Source organism: Microchirus variegatus (assembly GCF_963457635.1).
Source record: "Microchirus variegatus genome assembly, chromosome: 20".
In the NCBI taxonomy this organism is placed as follows: Eukaryota; Metazoa; Chordata; class Actinopteri; order Pleuronectiformes; family Soleidae; genus Microchirus; species Microchirus variegatus.
In genome coordinates, this window is record NC_139821.1 from 19,256,131 (window position 1) to 19,273,290 (window position 17,160).

General features: G+C 41.0%; 1 protein-coding gene across 1 annotated transcript; it reads right to left on the minus strand.

Annotated features, from left to right (window-relative positions):
• Positions 1-244: 244 nt before the first annotated feature.
• rergla (RERG/RAS-like a) lies at positions 245-13,559 on the minus strand (the record flags this gene model as incomplete). Its single annotated transcript, XM_083907137.1, has 5 exons — positions 245-530; positions 1,649-1,797; positions 1,972-2,045; positions 13,350-13,406; positions 13,508-13,559. 5 exons carry the CDS (start codon positions 13,557-13,559, stop codon positions 245-247), a joined length of 618 nt encoding a protein of 205 aa, XP_083763263.1.
• Positions 13,560-17,160: the final 3,601 nt, after the last annotated feature.

Here is a 17,160-nt window from a genome sequence, read left to right on the forward strand (position 1 = left end):
AGATCTACTTACAAGGTTTTTATTAGGTTTAGGAGTAGTATTGTCATCATCAAACAAAAAATGATATCAGTATAGCTTTTGCTACCATTCATGTGACTGTTTTGGTCCAATCTCTCAACGGAACCATGGAGGATTTGGAGGACTGTTACGCATACGTACATACACACTGTATGTTGAATGCTAATCAATAGCAACACAAACATAATCACTGATAAAACGGGGTCAAGCCTTGACCGACAGCTGTTCACACCGACTTCCTCCTCTTGCCGAATACGTTGCTGATGAGTTTGACCACGGTCTTCGAGCCACTCGGGCGTCTCCGGCGCTCCTTGGACTTGCCGCCCAGACTGGCCTTTTGCACCATCTTGGAGAATATGAGCGCCACCTCCTGGTAGTGCTCGGCGACGGACAGCTCGTAGAACTGGCAGTGGAACTCCGCAGCCAGACACTGGGCCTCTTCACGCTGCACCTCCCTCATGTGGCACAGATCCTGTTTGTTGCCCACCAGAAATATAAGTGAGTCCACGTCCCTGTGGGAAAAGGAGAGAGAGAGTGCTGAAAGTCTCGCTGTCATGCAGATCTTTGCTTAGCGTTAGATACACATGTCGAAACGGATTTTCATTTCATCCATGTTTGTCTTCTAAACACTTTGCATATTGAGCTTTTCTAGTCTTGGCCATTCAAAGCTGCTTCACACTACAGTTTTAACATTTACTCACAGTTTCATACATTTTCTATGGGGTAGGGATTCAAACCCACATCCTTCCATTTGAAAGACAACTCACTCTGCCACTGAGCTACCACTTACAAAGGCTGTATATAACATTGGATATAGTAGTCTTTGGATGTAAAAAGTGAAGCCCAGGAAGTAAGATGGCAGTTAACCACCAGGGGGCAGCTCTGCTGGTTGCAAAAAGAGCTCCTGGGTAATGGAAGTCCATGGGAAAATTAGCTTCTACTTCTCACTTGAGCTAAATGTTGGTGTCAATCGCTAATTTCAGCTCACCTTCAATAGCACACAATGATATAATATATCAGTTTGTTAAATAATGTTCCCATTTAGTGGAAAAAAAGCACTGTGAAAACGCCAATTTATGCTAATTTAGGGGGTTCAAAATGGGAGTTCATTTTGCGGTGGCCATTTTTATATGTGGTCTTTGTGCGCTTAAAAGGTACATTAGCACACCCTCGTCCACTGTCACCGTATTTGCTGGGGTAACTAAACATAAGTTTAGGTTTCAGGATAAAAATGGCAGGAACCCACACCAGTTAATTTTTTCTAGTGATTGGTAAATTAATATATTCAAAGTTTCATAATGAACGAAATGTTTTTACATCGACATTAGCCACATGCTAGCTAAAAGGTCATGTCATGTGTACGCATGTGTTCATATGTAAGCATAAATGAGTCTGTATACCGACAGAGCGATGGCGAGTGGTAGAGCAAGTCATCTTTCAACGGAAAGGTTGAGGGATCGATTCCAGGCTCTATTAATATACGTGCCAATGTGTCTTTGGGCAAGACACTTAACCCCAAATTTCTCCTGACTGCTGTACTAGCAGAGTGTAATAAAACAGTACACATAATTTAGGTGAATGGCAAAAACTATAGTTATAGTTAGTGACTGTAGTTAATACAGATTCTTACCTTTTAGCAGATCCCAGGTGAAGCTCTCTGATGAGGTGCACGATGGCTCTGGCAGTGAGGAAGGAGGCTCGGTCACTGATGTCATAGACCAGAATGAAACCATCGGCCCAGTGGATCTGGTCGTGTAAAGCAGACTTACCCTCACAGGCCTAAGAGCAGAGACAATCACAGAATCATCTCTTTGACGTTAGATTTTGTAGACACTCTAGACTCTAGTGGCAATAAATAAAAGGATGGAGATTAATTGAATGTTTGAGGATTGTGTGTCAGTAATAAGCAAGCAATAAATAAAAATGTGTGTTTCCTGTTGCTGCTGAACTCACATGAGAGCAGGGGTCAAAGAGCTCCAGGTTCACCTGCCTCCCGTCCACAGACACACACTTTCTGTACACACACTCTGCGGGAGACACAAGATGTTTAATGTATGCACTGTTTTGAATAAGGAAAATTTTCATTTTAAAACGTTTAAAGCTCACATAGAGTGGTCATTTTGCACATAATGTGAGTTATGTAGGTCTACTTACATACATTAACTTATTTTTATGGTCAAAAACCAAAACTAGTTGCTGTAAATGAGCCGATAGAAATCTCTCTTTACTGACGCTCTCCTCAGCCGCGGTGTTTCAGACTGAAATCAATCAATTATCAAAACATTGTTTTAACAATGTTTAAAAAATAGCTTCTTCACGACTCCCCGCCGCAGTCCCAACTTAATGGAACTTAATGGAATAGTGGACAACACAAATTTAACCTTGCAAACAGTTCTAAACACTGTTGCTCCTCTTAAGAGAAAGGTTATCACCCGGGATAAGTCTGCCCCATGGTACACAGCCCAAACTCCAGCGTTAAAGCTCAGTACACGGAAGTTAGAAAGAACGTGGCGTTCCACACATAATGACAGTCACTATGTCTTGTGGAAGAACAGTTTTGATATCTATAAAAAAGCTCTGAGACGTGCAAGAACCTCTTATTACTCAGTTAAGTTAATAGAGAAAAATAAGAGCAACCCCAGGTTCCTCTTCAGCACTGTAGCCAGGCTGACGGAGAGCCACGATGCAACAAATCCATCGATCCCTCGATCGCTGAGTAGTAATGACTTTATAAAAATTTTTAACGATAAGATGCGATCACCTGTGTAGCAATAATGTATTTGAAAAGTTCCAGTCTGGGTTTAGAACCCACCATAGTACAGAGACTGCACTACTTAGAGTAAAAGATGATATTCTTATGGCCTCTGAAAAAGGACTGGCTTCTATACTGGTCCTGCTGGATCTCAGTGCAGCATTTGATACGATAGATCATGAGAACCTGCTACATCGACTAGAACAAGATGTTGGGATTAGAGGATCGGCACTTGTCTGGTTCAAGTCCTATTTATCGGACAGATTTCAGTTTGTTAGTGTAAACGAGGAATCCTCCATACTCACTAAGGTCAACTACGGAGTCCCTCAGGGTTCTGTGCTTGGACCTATTCTTTTTACCCTGTACATGCTGCCATTAGGCAACATTATCAGGAAACACAACATAGATTTTCATTGTTATGCAGACGAAACCCAGCTCTATGTATCTGTACGACCGGACGACCCAAACCCATCTATTAAACTCCAGGATTGTCTCATAGACAAACAGACGTGGATGACTCGGAACTTTCTGATGCTTAAAAAACTGAGGTCATGGTCCTTGGGCCAAAAGATACAAGAGCACCACTTTCAAGTGGAGCTCTAACCCTAGGCAGTAACACTCCAGTCCCTTGCACTACAGTAAGGAACCTAGGAGTCCTGTTTGACCAGGATTTATCACTGGATGAACACATTAAGCAAAAAATTCGCAACATCAAGACAATTAGAAATAATATATCACGACAAGCAGCACGGATACTGACTGGAACCAGACGACGTGATCATATAACTCCTGTCTTGGCTTCTCTTCACTGGCTCCCAGTGAAAAGTAGAATTGATTTTAAAATACTTCTACTTACATACAAGGCCCTGAATAATCAGGCACCTTCTTACATTTGTGACTTAATCACTTTATATCAACCGAATAGATCGCTGCGCTCCCTGAACTCAGGTCATTCCGAAAATAACTAGAAGTAGAATCGGTGGTAGAACATTTAACTACCAGGTTCCTCTCCTGTGGAACCAACTTCCGCATTCAGTCAGACAGTCTGACTCGGTCTCTGCCTTTAAGGTGAGACTGAAAACCTACCTCTTTAGCATAGCCTATAGTCGAAGCTAGATCAGGTATGTCCTGATTAGAATAGTCTATCTTATGCTGCCATAGGCTTAGACTGCTGGGGGAATTTCCCATCATGCACTTAGAATGAGCACACAGACTTTGCACGAGCCGCACTTTCTCTACCCCGTCCTCGATTTTTCATCCCTCACCACTTACCCGATGTCCCCCCATGAGATGTAGCACATAAATCCACATGTAGCTCATCTCTAACTGATGTTTAATCTCTTACAGTTCTGCTGACACCAGTGAACGACATGAGGTCAGGACAGGAAAGAGGACTCAGTCATCTTCAAGTCTCTGACCACAACAGTCTTCACTACAGGCTGTGACAAACCCAGTGATCCAGATGGACCCTGGCATTTAAAAGACAAGTGTGTAAACCATTACACCAACTGTTTGGCTGCACGTGGCGAACGGACGTCATTAGGTAGTTCAATACGTTGAAGTCATGTTCTATTATTGAAAGTCTTCCAAATTTTGGGAACAAACACACAAGTACAAATAGCTCACCTGGTTGAGCACCTTTGTGTAGAGTGTTACACTCTTGCCTTTGGACCAGGGTTCAAATCCCGATTGGACCATGGGCTTTCCTGCATGTGGTTTTGCATGTTCTCCCTTTGTTTATGTATTATCCCCCACATGTCCACTCCCCCCCCACTGCCCCCACTGCCCCCACTCCTCAGCACCCCACACCCCCCCAAACACACACTCCACACTCCCCACTCCACCCCCCACACTCCCCCACAGTTAATCAGTGTGTGTTTCTCCAAAGTTAGTGTTGATGGTCATACAACCAGACTTCAGTGTGTGTGTGTCAATCACATAGGGAGAAAAACTGCATGCATAAAGGTCATTGTTCCAAGTGGGAATCGAACCCAGGTCTCCTGCTCCAAAGACAAGTGTGTAAACCATTACACCAACTGTTTGGCTGCACGTGGCGAACAGACGTCATTAGGTAGTTTAATACGTTGAAGTCATGTTCTATTATTGAAAGTCTTGCAAATTTCGGGAACAAACACAGGCACAAATAGCTCACCTGGTTGAGCACGCTTGTGTAGTATTGCAACCTTGCCTTTGGAACAGGGTTCAAATCCCGAATGGAGCATGGACTTTCCTGCATGTGGTTTTGCATGTTCTCCCTGTGTTTATGTATTACCCCCCACATGTCCACTCACCACCCCCACTGCCCCCACTCCCACCCAAACACAAACTCCCCACTCCACCCCCCACAACACACACTGCCCCCACTCCCCACACTTCCCCACAGTTAATCAGTGTGTGTTTCACCAAAGTTAGTGTTGATGGTCATACAACCAGACTTCAGTGTGTGTGTGTCAATCACATGAGGAGAAAAACTGCATGCATGAACGTTCTTGTTCCAAGTGGGAATCGAACCCAGATCTCCTGCTCCAAAGACAAGTGTGTAAACCATTACACTAACTGTTTGGCTGAACGTGCCGAACGGACGTCATTAAGTAGTTCAACACATTGAAGTCGTGTTCCATCATTGAAAGGCTTCCAAATTTTGGGAACAAACACACAAGGACAAATAGCTCATGGGACTAAGAGAATGACTCGAGTTCCTGAGGTTCTTGTGAGCATGGGTTCAAATCTTGCCTTGACTGCTTTTTTTAGTGTTGAGGGTCATACAACCAGACTTCAGTGTGTGTGTGTCAATCACATGGGGAGAAAAACTGCATGCATGAACGTTCTTGTTCCAAGTGGGAATCGAACCCAGATCTCCTGCTCCAAAGACAAGTGTGTAAACCATTACACTAACTGTTTGGCTGAACGTGCCGAACGGACGTCATTAAGTAGTTCAACACATTGAAGTCATGTTCCATCATTGAAAGGCTTCCAAATTTTGGGAACAAACACACAAGGACAAATAGCTCATGGGACTAAGAGAATGACTCGAGTTCCTGAGGTTCTTGTGAGCATGGGTTCAAATCTTGCCTTGACTGCTTTTTTTAGTGTTGAGGGTCATACAACCAGACTTCAGTGTGTGTGTGTCAATCACATGGGGAGAAAAACTGCATGCATGAACGTTCTTGTTCCAAGTGGGAATCGAACCCAGATCTCCTGCTCCAAAGACAAGTGTGTAAACCATTACACTAACTGTTTGGCTGAACGTGCCGAACGGACGTCATTAAGTAGTTCAACACATTGAAGTCATGTTCCATCATTGAAAGGCTTCCAAATTTTGGGAACAAACACACAAGGACAAATAGCTCATGGGACTAAGAGAATGACTCGAGTTCCTGAGGTTCTTGTGAGCATGGGTTCAAATCTTGCCTTGACTGCTTTTTTTAGTGTTGATGGTCATACAACCAGACTTCAGTGTGTGTGTGTCAATCACATGGGGAGAAAAACTGCATGCATGAACGTTCTTGTTCCAAGTGGGAATCGAACCCAGATCTCCTGCTCCAAAGACAAGTGTGTAAACCATTACACTAACTGTTTGGCTGAACGTGCCGAACGGACGTCATTAAGTAGTTCAACACATTGAAGTCATGTTCCATCATTGAAAGGCTTCCAAATTTTGGGCACAAACACACAAGGACAAATAGCTCATGGGACTAAGAGAATGACTCGAGTTCCTGAGGTTCTTGTGAGCATGGGTTCAAATCTTGCCTTGACTGCTTTTTGAATACAATATTCAACCACAAACATTAACTAGGAGTTCGAAAATGAGGAAAGAGTGTGGAGTTAGCTCAACTGGTTAAAGCGCAGTCACACGATCGTGAGCTTGTGGGTTCAATTCCCTTATAGTCCAACATTTAAGGTTCCACATCCAAAGTGAACATTGAAATACACCAAGAGCTCCAATATCTCACAGGGATGTGTGGCGTAGTGGTTTCGTTCACAACCGTAAGGTTGTACCTGTCAGGTGGTGGCTGGTTCGATTCCACCTCGTGGTCCCAAGAGATTACTCACTGGTGTTGGTGTGGTGGTGGGAAACGGGGCTGGGCTTGTGTCCCCCCGGAAATTCACAGACATGACAGGAGGGGGTTATGTCATTTTATTTCACACATTTTCCCCCAAAATTCATAAAAAATTCATAAAAAAAACATAAAAAAAATGACAGGGGTTCACTCCCTGGAAAGTCCACCAGACAGTTGGGGTCCAGGTGTCCAGTAACTGCAGCTTAAAAATCATCCGCACATTAATTAGACTTCTGTGTGAGTAATGTGTGCACATCATTTTTACATGTTAACATGTGACTTTAGTGAAAACCACATTCACCTGTTTGCTGCTTTCTCAGGCTTGAAGCCAGTCCAAGTCAACTCCAGCTGTTTGGAGCTCTTCAGTGTTGAGATGTTCACACAGAAACTTGATCAACACTCATTTTGGACAAATAATAGTGTTGATCAAGTTTCTGTGTTAACATCCCAACAATGAAGAGCTCTTAAGCTGCAGTTGACTTGGACTGGCTTCAAGCCTGAAAAAGCAGCAAACAGGTGAATGTGGTTTTCACTAAAGTCACATGTTAACAATGGAAATCAATGCAGACACATTAAACAGAGGCTCTGTTGACAAGTGCTGTTAACGTCCGTCTGAGGTGATGAAATCACAGGTGAATCCTACTTTACTGCTCCATAAACAAATACTGGATTCATTTTTTGGTGCATAAAATGTTAGAAAATGTTGATCAGGTGTTTTTTAAACCTGGAAAATGATGATCTAAAATGTATTGTTTTGTCCACAAACCAAGAAACCAGATTGCTAACCGATTTGCCGAACCACGACAGGAGACGACGCTGAAGTTAGCATCCGATTCGCCAGCCTCCGATTCGGCACTTAAGGGGAAAGTTAAGGGGAAATAAACTTGATGCGCAGTGCGACTGTTTGCACACTGGTTGTCTGTTTTTTGTGACACTTCTTGATGTGAAAACATTTTAGACATGTTAGGTAAGTCATTAACCTTGCATGACATCCACTGTTGTATTTGTGAAGCTTTTATTTAATTTATGAAAATTCTAAAGGGGAGATTTCACCGTTTTTGTTTTATACTCAGACCTCATTAGAACAGGTCCTGATCCAAAACCACTGTACCTAGACTTCTCAAATCTGGACTAGATTAATCTACAGACCCTGAAGATTCATAAAAACACACCCTCTGATTTGTGAAACCTTTATTCTATTTGTGAAAATGCAATAAAGGCACATTTCAACGTTTTTTCAGCATATAGACCACTTTGGACCAGGTCCTGATCCAAAAACACTATACCTAGACTTCTCAAATCTGGACCAGATTAATCTACAGACCCTGCAGATTCATAAAAATACAGTCTCTGATTTGTGAAACCTTTATTCTATTTGTGAAAATGCAATAAAGGCAACATTTCAAGTTTTCCTTTATCTTACTGTCACAACACATAACTGGTTCTCTCACTTCATTTGCTCTGGTGTTGTCCCATTTTCCTTTGCTCATTTTACTATTCCCCTTCTATTTCACCTTTCCTTTTGTTAAATTAGTTTTATTTGCACACACCAATATTTATTATAGAAAAATGTGTTATAATACAATAATAATAACACACTTTGTGTAAGTTATCTGAAGTTATTCTGCTATACATTTAAGCAGAAGGATAAAGATTGACATTATACGTATTTGATCTTCAGAAAACAGAAAAGTACACAAATCTTTACTACCAACACTTCTCTTATGCACAAGTAACAGGAATACTGTCCTTCATGTATATAACTCCATACATTTAAGTCAAACAGCTGTTGATGTACCTCTGACAGCATAACATTGAGCATGTATTTGATCCTGTCAGAAGACACCATGGCTAAAAAGTCAAACCATTTACTGAAATTATACTTTTATTAATTTTCATGAATCTTCAGGGTCTGTAGATTAATCTAGTCCAGATTTGAGAAGTCTAGCTGCAGTGGTTATGGATCAGGACCTGGTCCAAAGTGGTCAATATGCTGAAAAAACGTTGAAATGTGCCTTTATTGTATTTTCACAAATAGAATAAAGGTTTCACAAATCAGAGAGTGTGTTTTTATGAATCTTCAGGGTCTGTAGATTAATCTAGTCCAGATTTGAGAAGTCTAGGCACAGTGGTTTTGGATCAGGACCTGTTCTAATGAGGTCTGAGTATAAAACAAAAACGGTGAAATCTCCCCTTTAGAATTTTCATAAATTAAATAAAAGCTTCACAAATACAACAGTGGATGTCATGCAAGGTTAATGACTTACCTAACATGTCTAAAATGTTTTCACATCAAGAAGTGTCACAAAAAACAGACAACCAGTGTGCAAACAGTCGCACTGCACATCAAGTTTATTTCCCCTTAACTTTCCCCTTAAGTGCCGAATCAGAGGCTGGCGAATCGGATGATAACTTCAGCGTCGTCGACAGGAGGTGGTCGGAGACACACTGACAATATTGAACAGAAGTGTAAATGCAACTCTGAATTGATAGTTCAGTCCACTAGATGGTGCCAAGTGCTCACTTTCACTAGCACTGTCAGTATAACGCAATATATGATTTCTCAAATATCGTGATAAATCGTATCATGGTGTCTCTGATGATTTCAACATAATTTGTATGTGAAGACAAATGACATGAAAGGTGTTTGTTTACTGTGGAGCAGTGACTTCACATTAGCATTAGCATTAGCATTAGCATTAGCATTAGCATTAGCAATAGCAATAGCAATAGCAATAGCAATAGCAGGAGCATGTGGTGGCATGTGAACACCTGTGATCAGATCACTCAGGTCGGATGTTAACAACAGTTGTAAACAGAGTGTCAACAGAACATCAGAGAAATGTGTGGATCATTTTTAAGCAGCAGTTACCACATGTTTGTTCCCGCTGCTCCTCGTCCTCCATGTGTCTCCTCCTGCTCCTGCTGGCTCCAAATGGCAAACAGGAAGTGAAGGATTGCAAACGGATTTATCTAAACTGCCCTCCTGTGGACAAACGTGATATTACATTCATGGCTGCTCAACTTTTGAAACTGCCCTCCTGTGGACAAACGTGATATTACATCATTCATGGCTACTCAACTGTTGAAACTGCCCTCCTGTGGACAAACGTGATATTACATTTCCGGGAATATTTGATTCAAACGCAACAGATGCTGCAAACACTAAAGGGGCAGCCTTCCATGTTGGAATTTTGGACAACATTGTATAGTATGAAGTTTTTGTCAAATTTTGGAATAATTATTTTTTCCCAGAAAATTGTAAATTTTGACAATTTTTGGATGACATACTATACTATGATGTTTTTGGCCATTTATGGACGAAATGCTATACTATGACATTTTTTTACCATTTTTGACCTTATACTATACTATGATGCTTTTGACCAATTTTGACAATTTTTGAACGACATACTATACTATGATTATTTTGACCAATTTTGGACAACATACTACACTATGATGTTTTTGACCATTTTTGGACGACATACTATACTATGATGTTTTTGACCAATTTTGGACAACATACTATACTATGATGTTTTTGACCAATTTTGGACGACATGCTATACTATGACATTTTTTTTTACCATTTTTGACCTTATACTATACTATGATGTTTTTGACCAATTTTGACAATTTTTGAACGACATACTATACGATGACGGTTTTGACCATTTTTGGACAACATACTATACTATGATGTTTTTGACCATTTTTGGACAACATACTATACTATGATGTTTTTGACCAATTTTGGACAACATACTATACTATGATGTTTTTGACCATTTTTGGACAACATACTATACTATGATGTTTTTGACCATTTTTGGACAACATACTATACTATGATGTTTTTGACCATTTTTGGACGACATACTATACTATGATGTTTTTCAACAATTTTGGACGACATACTATATACTTTGACGGTTTTGACCATTTTTGGACGACATACTATACTATGATGTTTTTGACCAATTTTGGAGGACATGCTATACTATGACAGTTTTGACCATTTTTGACCGCATACTATACTATGACGTTTTTGAACAATTTTGACCATTTGTGAACGACATACTATACTATGACGGTTTTGACCATTTTTGGACAACTTACTATACTATGATGTTTTTGACCAATTTAGGAGGACATGCTATACTATGACGGTTTTGACCATTTTTGGACAACATACTATACCATGATGTTTTTGACCAATTTTGGAGGACATACTATACTATGACATCTTTGGCCATTTATGGACGACACACTATACTATGACGTTATTGACCATTTTTGGACAACATACTATACTAGGATGTTTTTGACCAATTTTGGAGGACATACTTTACTATAACGGTTTTGACCATCATAGTAACTTTTCACTTTTTATTCTTTGTCATTGTGTATTGTATGTTTTGGGTAACATCTACTGCACGTCTGTCCGTCCAGGGAGTGGATCCCTCACCTGTGGTTCTCCCTAAGGTTTCTACCCTTTTTCCCTGTTATACAGGTTTTTTCCCTGGTAGTTTTTCCTTACCCTGGTCGAAGGTCTAAGGACAGAGGATGTTACCAACCCTGTGAAGTCCCGTGAGACAAACTATGTTTTGTAAACTGTGGGCTATACAAATAAAGATTGATTGATTGATTGATTGATGTCACTGATTCTTACACACTGGACAGGTTGCAGAGGTGCAGGCAGCAGTGGTGACAGGAACCCTCTCATCAAGTTCATGCACGTTTCACACAGTGGACACAACTTAGCATGTGCAACATCTGTGATCCAAATTTACTTCAACAAGCCAGAAAGTAAATCACAGTAACTAAAGCCAGAGGCAAACCCCTCTCCTCCTCTGATTTGATCTGGTCTGGGGCCAAAACAGTGACGTGCTGAAAGTGAACAGGGCTCACATGAAACTAGATTACTCGCAGGACAACAATGGAATACTGAGCCATTATCTAAGACCAGTGTTGAGTCATTTCTCCGTGCAGGCGACAGAGTTACCTTTGCAGAACGTAATCACCGCAGCAGGGTTTCTCACAACACACGGTGACTGATCTGTCGCCTATTCAATAATAAATGGACGGATCAAACACAAACTGGGCTGCAAGCTGATAAGAGGAGGAAGTAAATAATCAAATAAATCTGAGCAGGTGTTCAAACACCAGCTGCACAGATGTACATATTTTATTTGTGTTTCATCGCATTCAGTCCTGCTTATGGGACGCTTTTAGTTGCAGATGGATTCAAATGAAACCTGAATTCTCTTGACCATCGGGGGAGATTTTGCAGAAGTAAGTGAGTAGTTGCACACGACGTGTTGATATAACTACCTTCTACAGTAGGTTCCCTGTTTAATTAAGTCGTCATCACCATTTCGTCCATCACACTGGATGAGGAATTGAAAGCTAAAGACTGCGTATCAAACTGGATGAAACTGAACATCTTTGCTCTCAATTCAGCGATCGATGGGATGCTTCTCCGCTATCTCCGCTAAAAAAGAGACCCCGTAAAAAAATAGAACCTGAAATTATAATTTCTTTGTGTGCCCATACTTACTTAATTTGAATATGAATAAAATGAAGTTGTCGATCATTTACCAAAACATCTCCCAGAAAAGAAAGATATTAGGTGTTACAGATATAGCTGTAAATTGCTATATTATGCACACATTTGCTGTTTTTGATGATTTGGGTCACGGAACATTTGTAAACCAAATGTTGATATTCGTCTGATTTGGTTTATATTTAATGGTTTATATCACATGTGTCAAACTCAAGGCCCGGGGGCCAGATGTGGCCCGCCACATCATTTTATGTGGCCCGCGAGGTCGATGCTGCTTTAAGGCGTGTGTTGACCGTAAACTACATTTCCCACAATGCATGCCGATTGTCTTAACCATGAAGTGACGACATCCCGCCACTAGTTCGCAGTGTATCATTGTATATGCGTCATGTGACGAATGAAATTGAGGTCGAAATATCCACAAATGATCCCAAAACTTCCATGAAGAGAAAGATTGTTCAAATTGTCAAATAATTAAAAATCACCCGTGCTTCAAAGTCTTTTTCTGAGGGTGCGTTTACATTTAGTTACATTTATTCTGTCTTACAGTTACATCTGGTCCTTTGAGGGCAACCACCATGCTGATGTGGCCCTCAGTGAAAATGAGTTTGAAACCCCTGGTTTATATTAATTTCTTACCCAATGATGGAAAATCAAGGACAACTGATTTATTGTAGAATAAAAGAAAACATGGTTTTCTGCTTAAAAACACACTCGCTGCATCTACTCACCAGCTTTTTGCCTCACATTTTGCTGTCTTTTGCACTGAGAAATCACTATGCAATTGCGGTCAAATTAGTTTTTCTACTCCTGGGAGAGGTTCACAGCTGACAGTAGAGACACAGTCATGCAATGCTGACAAATATCTAAGGAATTTTCATCTGCTGAACATGAGCCCCAAAAATGACATGTGTTGCTATAATAATAATAATAATAATGGATTAATTACCTGAGAAGGATGCATACTCGCCAATGAAGCGCCTGGTGAGGAAGCGGACGATGAGAGCTGCACATACACAGGCAGAAAGACAGGTGATGTTAAAAACAACAAACTATTATATGTAGCATGAATTCACATGAACGCTATACGTGTGATTGTTCAATCACCTGACTTCCCCACGCCTTCACTGCCCAGCACTGCGATCTTGATCTCATTCATGTTCGCTGTGGGTGGACAAAAGAAAACAACGACCTCTCAATCTTTAGTCAGCAGCAGAGAAATGTGACTCTGTCATCACTGTGAGGAGCAGAGGAGAGAGAGAGGGAGGAAGAGAAGACAGGAGCTGCTGTCTGTACAGAGGGGGAGGGGCTTTTCAGGAGGCTCCTCCTCCTCCTCCTCCTCCTCCTCCTCCTCTTCCTCTGAGGCTCCACACTTTTTATTGTGAAGGTTACAATGAAGTCTGAGAAGCTGCAAATTCTCAACATACTGCATTTACTCCATGGAGTATTAGGGCCACGGTGAAAAAAAATACATAAAACAGCATGAATTCGGACTTTTTTTTCCCAGAATTCATGCTGTTTTATTGATATGTTTGGATGCGAGGCATATAGTTCGGATTATTTAACATTAAAGGCGCCATATGTAAGAATGTGGCCAAAAATGGTTACTGCAATCAAATTTCAAAATACTGTGGTGATGAGTCATATCCGCCTCCCTCTCCAGATTCGAGGTTGCCAGAGCGGCTGGCGTATCCTCCATCAGCAACAAGGCAAGCGTTTTATCATAGAGTGGCTCTAAGACACACAATTATCATTTATGGTAACGTTAGCTGTTGACTAGGGATGGACATATCAGATGGAGTTACGTTGTGCACGATATTTGACAGAACTTTTCTTCATTTTTGATGAAGTGGGGCTCCAGGGCAGCGGCGTGTGCTCTCCCTGCTGTGGGACTCCAGTGCAGGGGCTGGCGGCGTGCCCGCTCTGGGGCTCCAGGTGGTCCGTGCCAGCCGAACAGTCCACAAATCCGATAGCACGGACCTCCAAAAACGAGGGAAGTCGTCAGTTCAAAATATAAGAAATGTCCATCCCTGTCGAGCTATGATGCTAACTTAGTTAGCCAAGCTTAACTTACCTGACTTTTAAGTTTTTAGTTTCTATTGTCGCTCAATGTAACTGGTGAAGATGTTGCTCGGCAGGGTTTTTGAGACTTTGGTAGACGGCGGTAGGTGGCGCCACATGCAAAAACTTGATTTCAAAACATACTTTTGTGCACCACTGGTGGTACAAGTAGCACATAAATATTAGAGCAAAATAAAAATTAATGAGAAAATAAGAGAAGTGTGCGAAAGATACTGTAAAAGACAATTTGTGGAAGTGGAAGTCTTATCATTATCATCATCGTCGTTACAGTATTGTAGTGTAACACAGTATAAACACTTCTACTTAAGTACAAATTCCTTATATGTTCAATTCTCAATATTTCAAGTGAATCACTTCCTGTAAAGAGTCTCCAGGTGTGATAAAGTACTTCAGGATGGACCATGTGTAGGATCAGTTAAATAACTTTAAAGACCTCGGTATTTTGAATTTGAATGTAGTAACCGTTTCTGGCCACATTCTAACATATCACACCTTTAAATCAATGATTAAGGAGTCGTCCACATGAAAATTTACTTTTTGGTCAAATTTTTGACGACATACTAATTAACTGCTTATTAATGCTTTAACTTATATGTTAACTAATGCTAAGTGATACATAATCATGCCTTTTTAATATATTATTAAACAGTTAATTGATGCTTAATAATGTACTAAGTAACGTTAATTAAGGGACCTTTATATTTAAGTGCTACCACATAATAAATCAAGGACCATTACTGATTTCTCTGTAAACTCTCTGACCTAATAATCTGCCTGGACTCAGTCAGAAACTGGAATAACAAAGATAAACCTGTACTAAATTACTGTGCCAATGTCAGTCTGCCACTTTATCTAATAAAAGCATGTGTGATTGTCGCTGTTATGGAATATGACAGATTACATTATCACTGTCATGTATATTTACGCATCCTGTCACAGGATGTAAATATTCTGACATTAATAATCTGAGTTTGAGAGTGCACTCCTAAGGTTGTCCTCTGTCACTGGAATGTGCTCTGTTCACTGTAAGAGATAAACTCCGTCTAAAAAGGAACAACTTCCCTCACTTTTTCCAAGATAATCCGTGGCCTAGTTGATAGTTTTTAACATCACTGGCAGCTTCAGAATTATAACATATCTTCATTTGCTGTGTCGTGTCACAGCATGTAGGTCACGCAGAGTTGGTTTATTTCGGCAGTGTGACCATTCTCTCTAATAACAAGACATAAATTATCACAGCAGAAATGTTTCTCCTGTTGGCGAGTGAGGTATTATTTTAACTCCGGCCTCCTCCGCCGTTGTTTTCCTTGGCATTTTGGTGGCGTCACATGTGAAGAAAAAGCGAAGCTATTTTCGTCAGCGAGCGGCTGAAGGTGCGATAGAAGGATTTAGAGAAAATCAGAGCTTATGTAATGCGCGGTTCTCACTCACTCCTTGGTTGACAAATTCAAGGACTTTCCAGGACCATCTGACTTCAACAATTTATACCGTAGAATGTCTTACATTTGCACACACAGCTGTAGACAAAGTAAAATAATTTATCTTGAAATCTTTTTTATTTTATTTTTTAAAGCGGACCAAGACCAGAAGTTCCAATTAACGCTGTTTTTTAGTTCCAGAGGGGGGAGCTGCGCTTCTGAGAGCGGGTGTGCAGAATATACTGGCCAATCACAAGACTCTCTGTCTTCTGGGTGAGAGAGTTGAGTCTCAAATATCGCAGCTGGGCAACAGCGTCAGAAAAAAGGATTTCTATCGGCTCGTTTACAGCAACTAGGAGGTTTTTGACCATAAAAACAAGTTAATGTATGTAAGTAGACCTCCATAACTAACATATATGTGCAACAGGATCACTCTATGTGAGCTTTAAATTTGCAGAACTTGCATGACAAGATTATTTTTCTTTTCAGGCAAAGAGAAAACAAAAGCATGAGGACTATTTTACTTTCTTGAAAATCATGTATAGGTTGAATGATTAATGTGATTGATGTTTCATTCTTTATTTATGTATTTATTTATTCTGTGTCTCAGGCCTCACTGTTCAGCATGTGTTAATTGCTGCAGCGATATAATCTGACGGCAGAATGAAAACAACCGCAGAACAGTCATGCTCTCCTTTTGTTGTAAGTGCCACTCAACAACAAAGGCTTCGCTTAAAGGGAAACGTCACACCACCATTTTCACCCACATACTCTTTTCATGAATGGAAACTGAGCGCTCTTTTCAACTGTGATGGGAGGATGTTATTTAAGGCACAACATGCCCAACAAATAATGTCTTTTGATGATGATTCTTTTTGACAGCACATCATCCAGCATTTCTAGTTACCACTCGGCCCATCATGCACACGCCAGCCTCGTGTCACACTACCAACACATGTTGTCTGACTGTCCTCCTGCTCAGCAAAAGAAGCCTCTTCTTATCGTTGGTGGGTCTAATCTCCACCTGAGAACATCTGCAGACACACACCTGGACTCACTGGGGGCCGCCCTCATCGTTGCATTGCGGACACGGTGTCCACATTTGATGTGAGCCATGCAGCGAGCCAGCGTTCTGCAGCTCATGCCTCTGTGGAGACGCTCCCTCTCTTCTGCAGCACACTGATCCATGACCGATACTCAGCTTTCACTCACCAGTGATTGGCTTTCATCCTCACGGCTGCCATGGTAGAGTACAGTGTC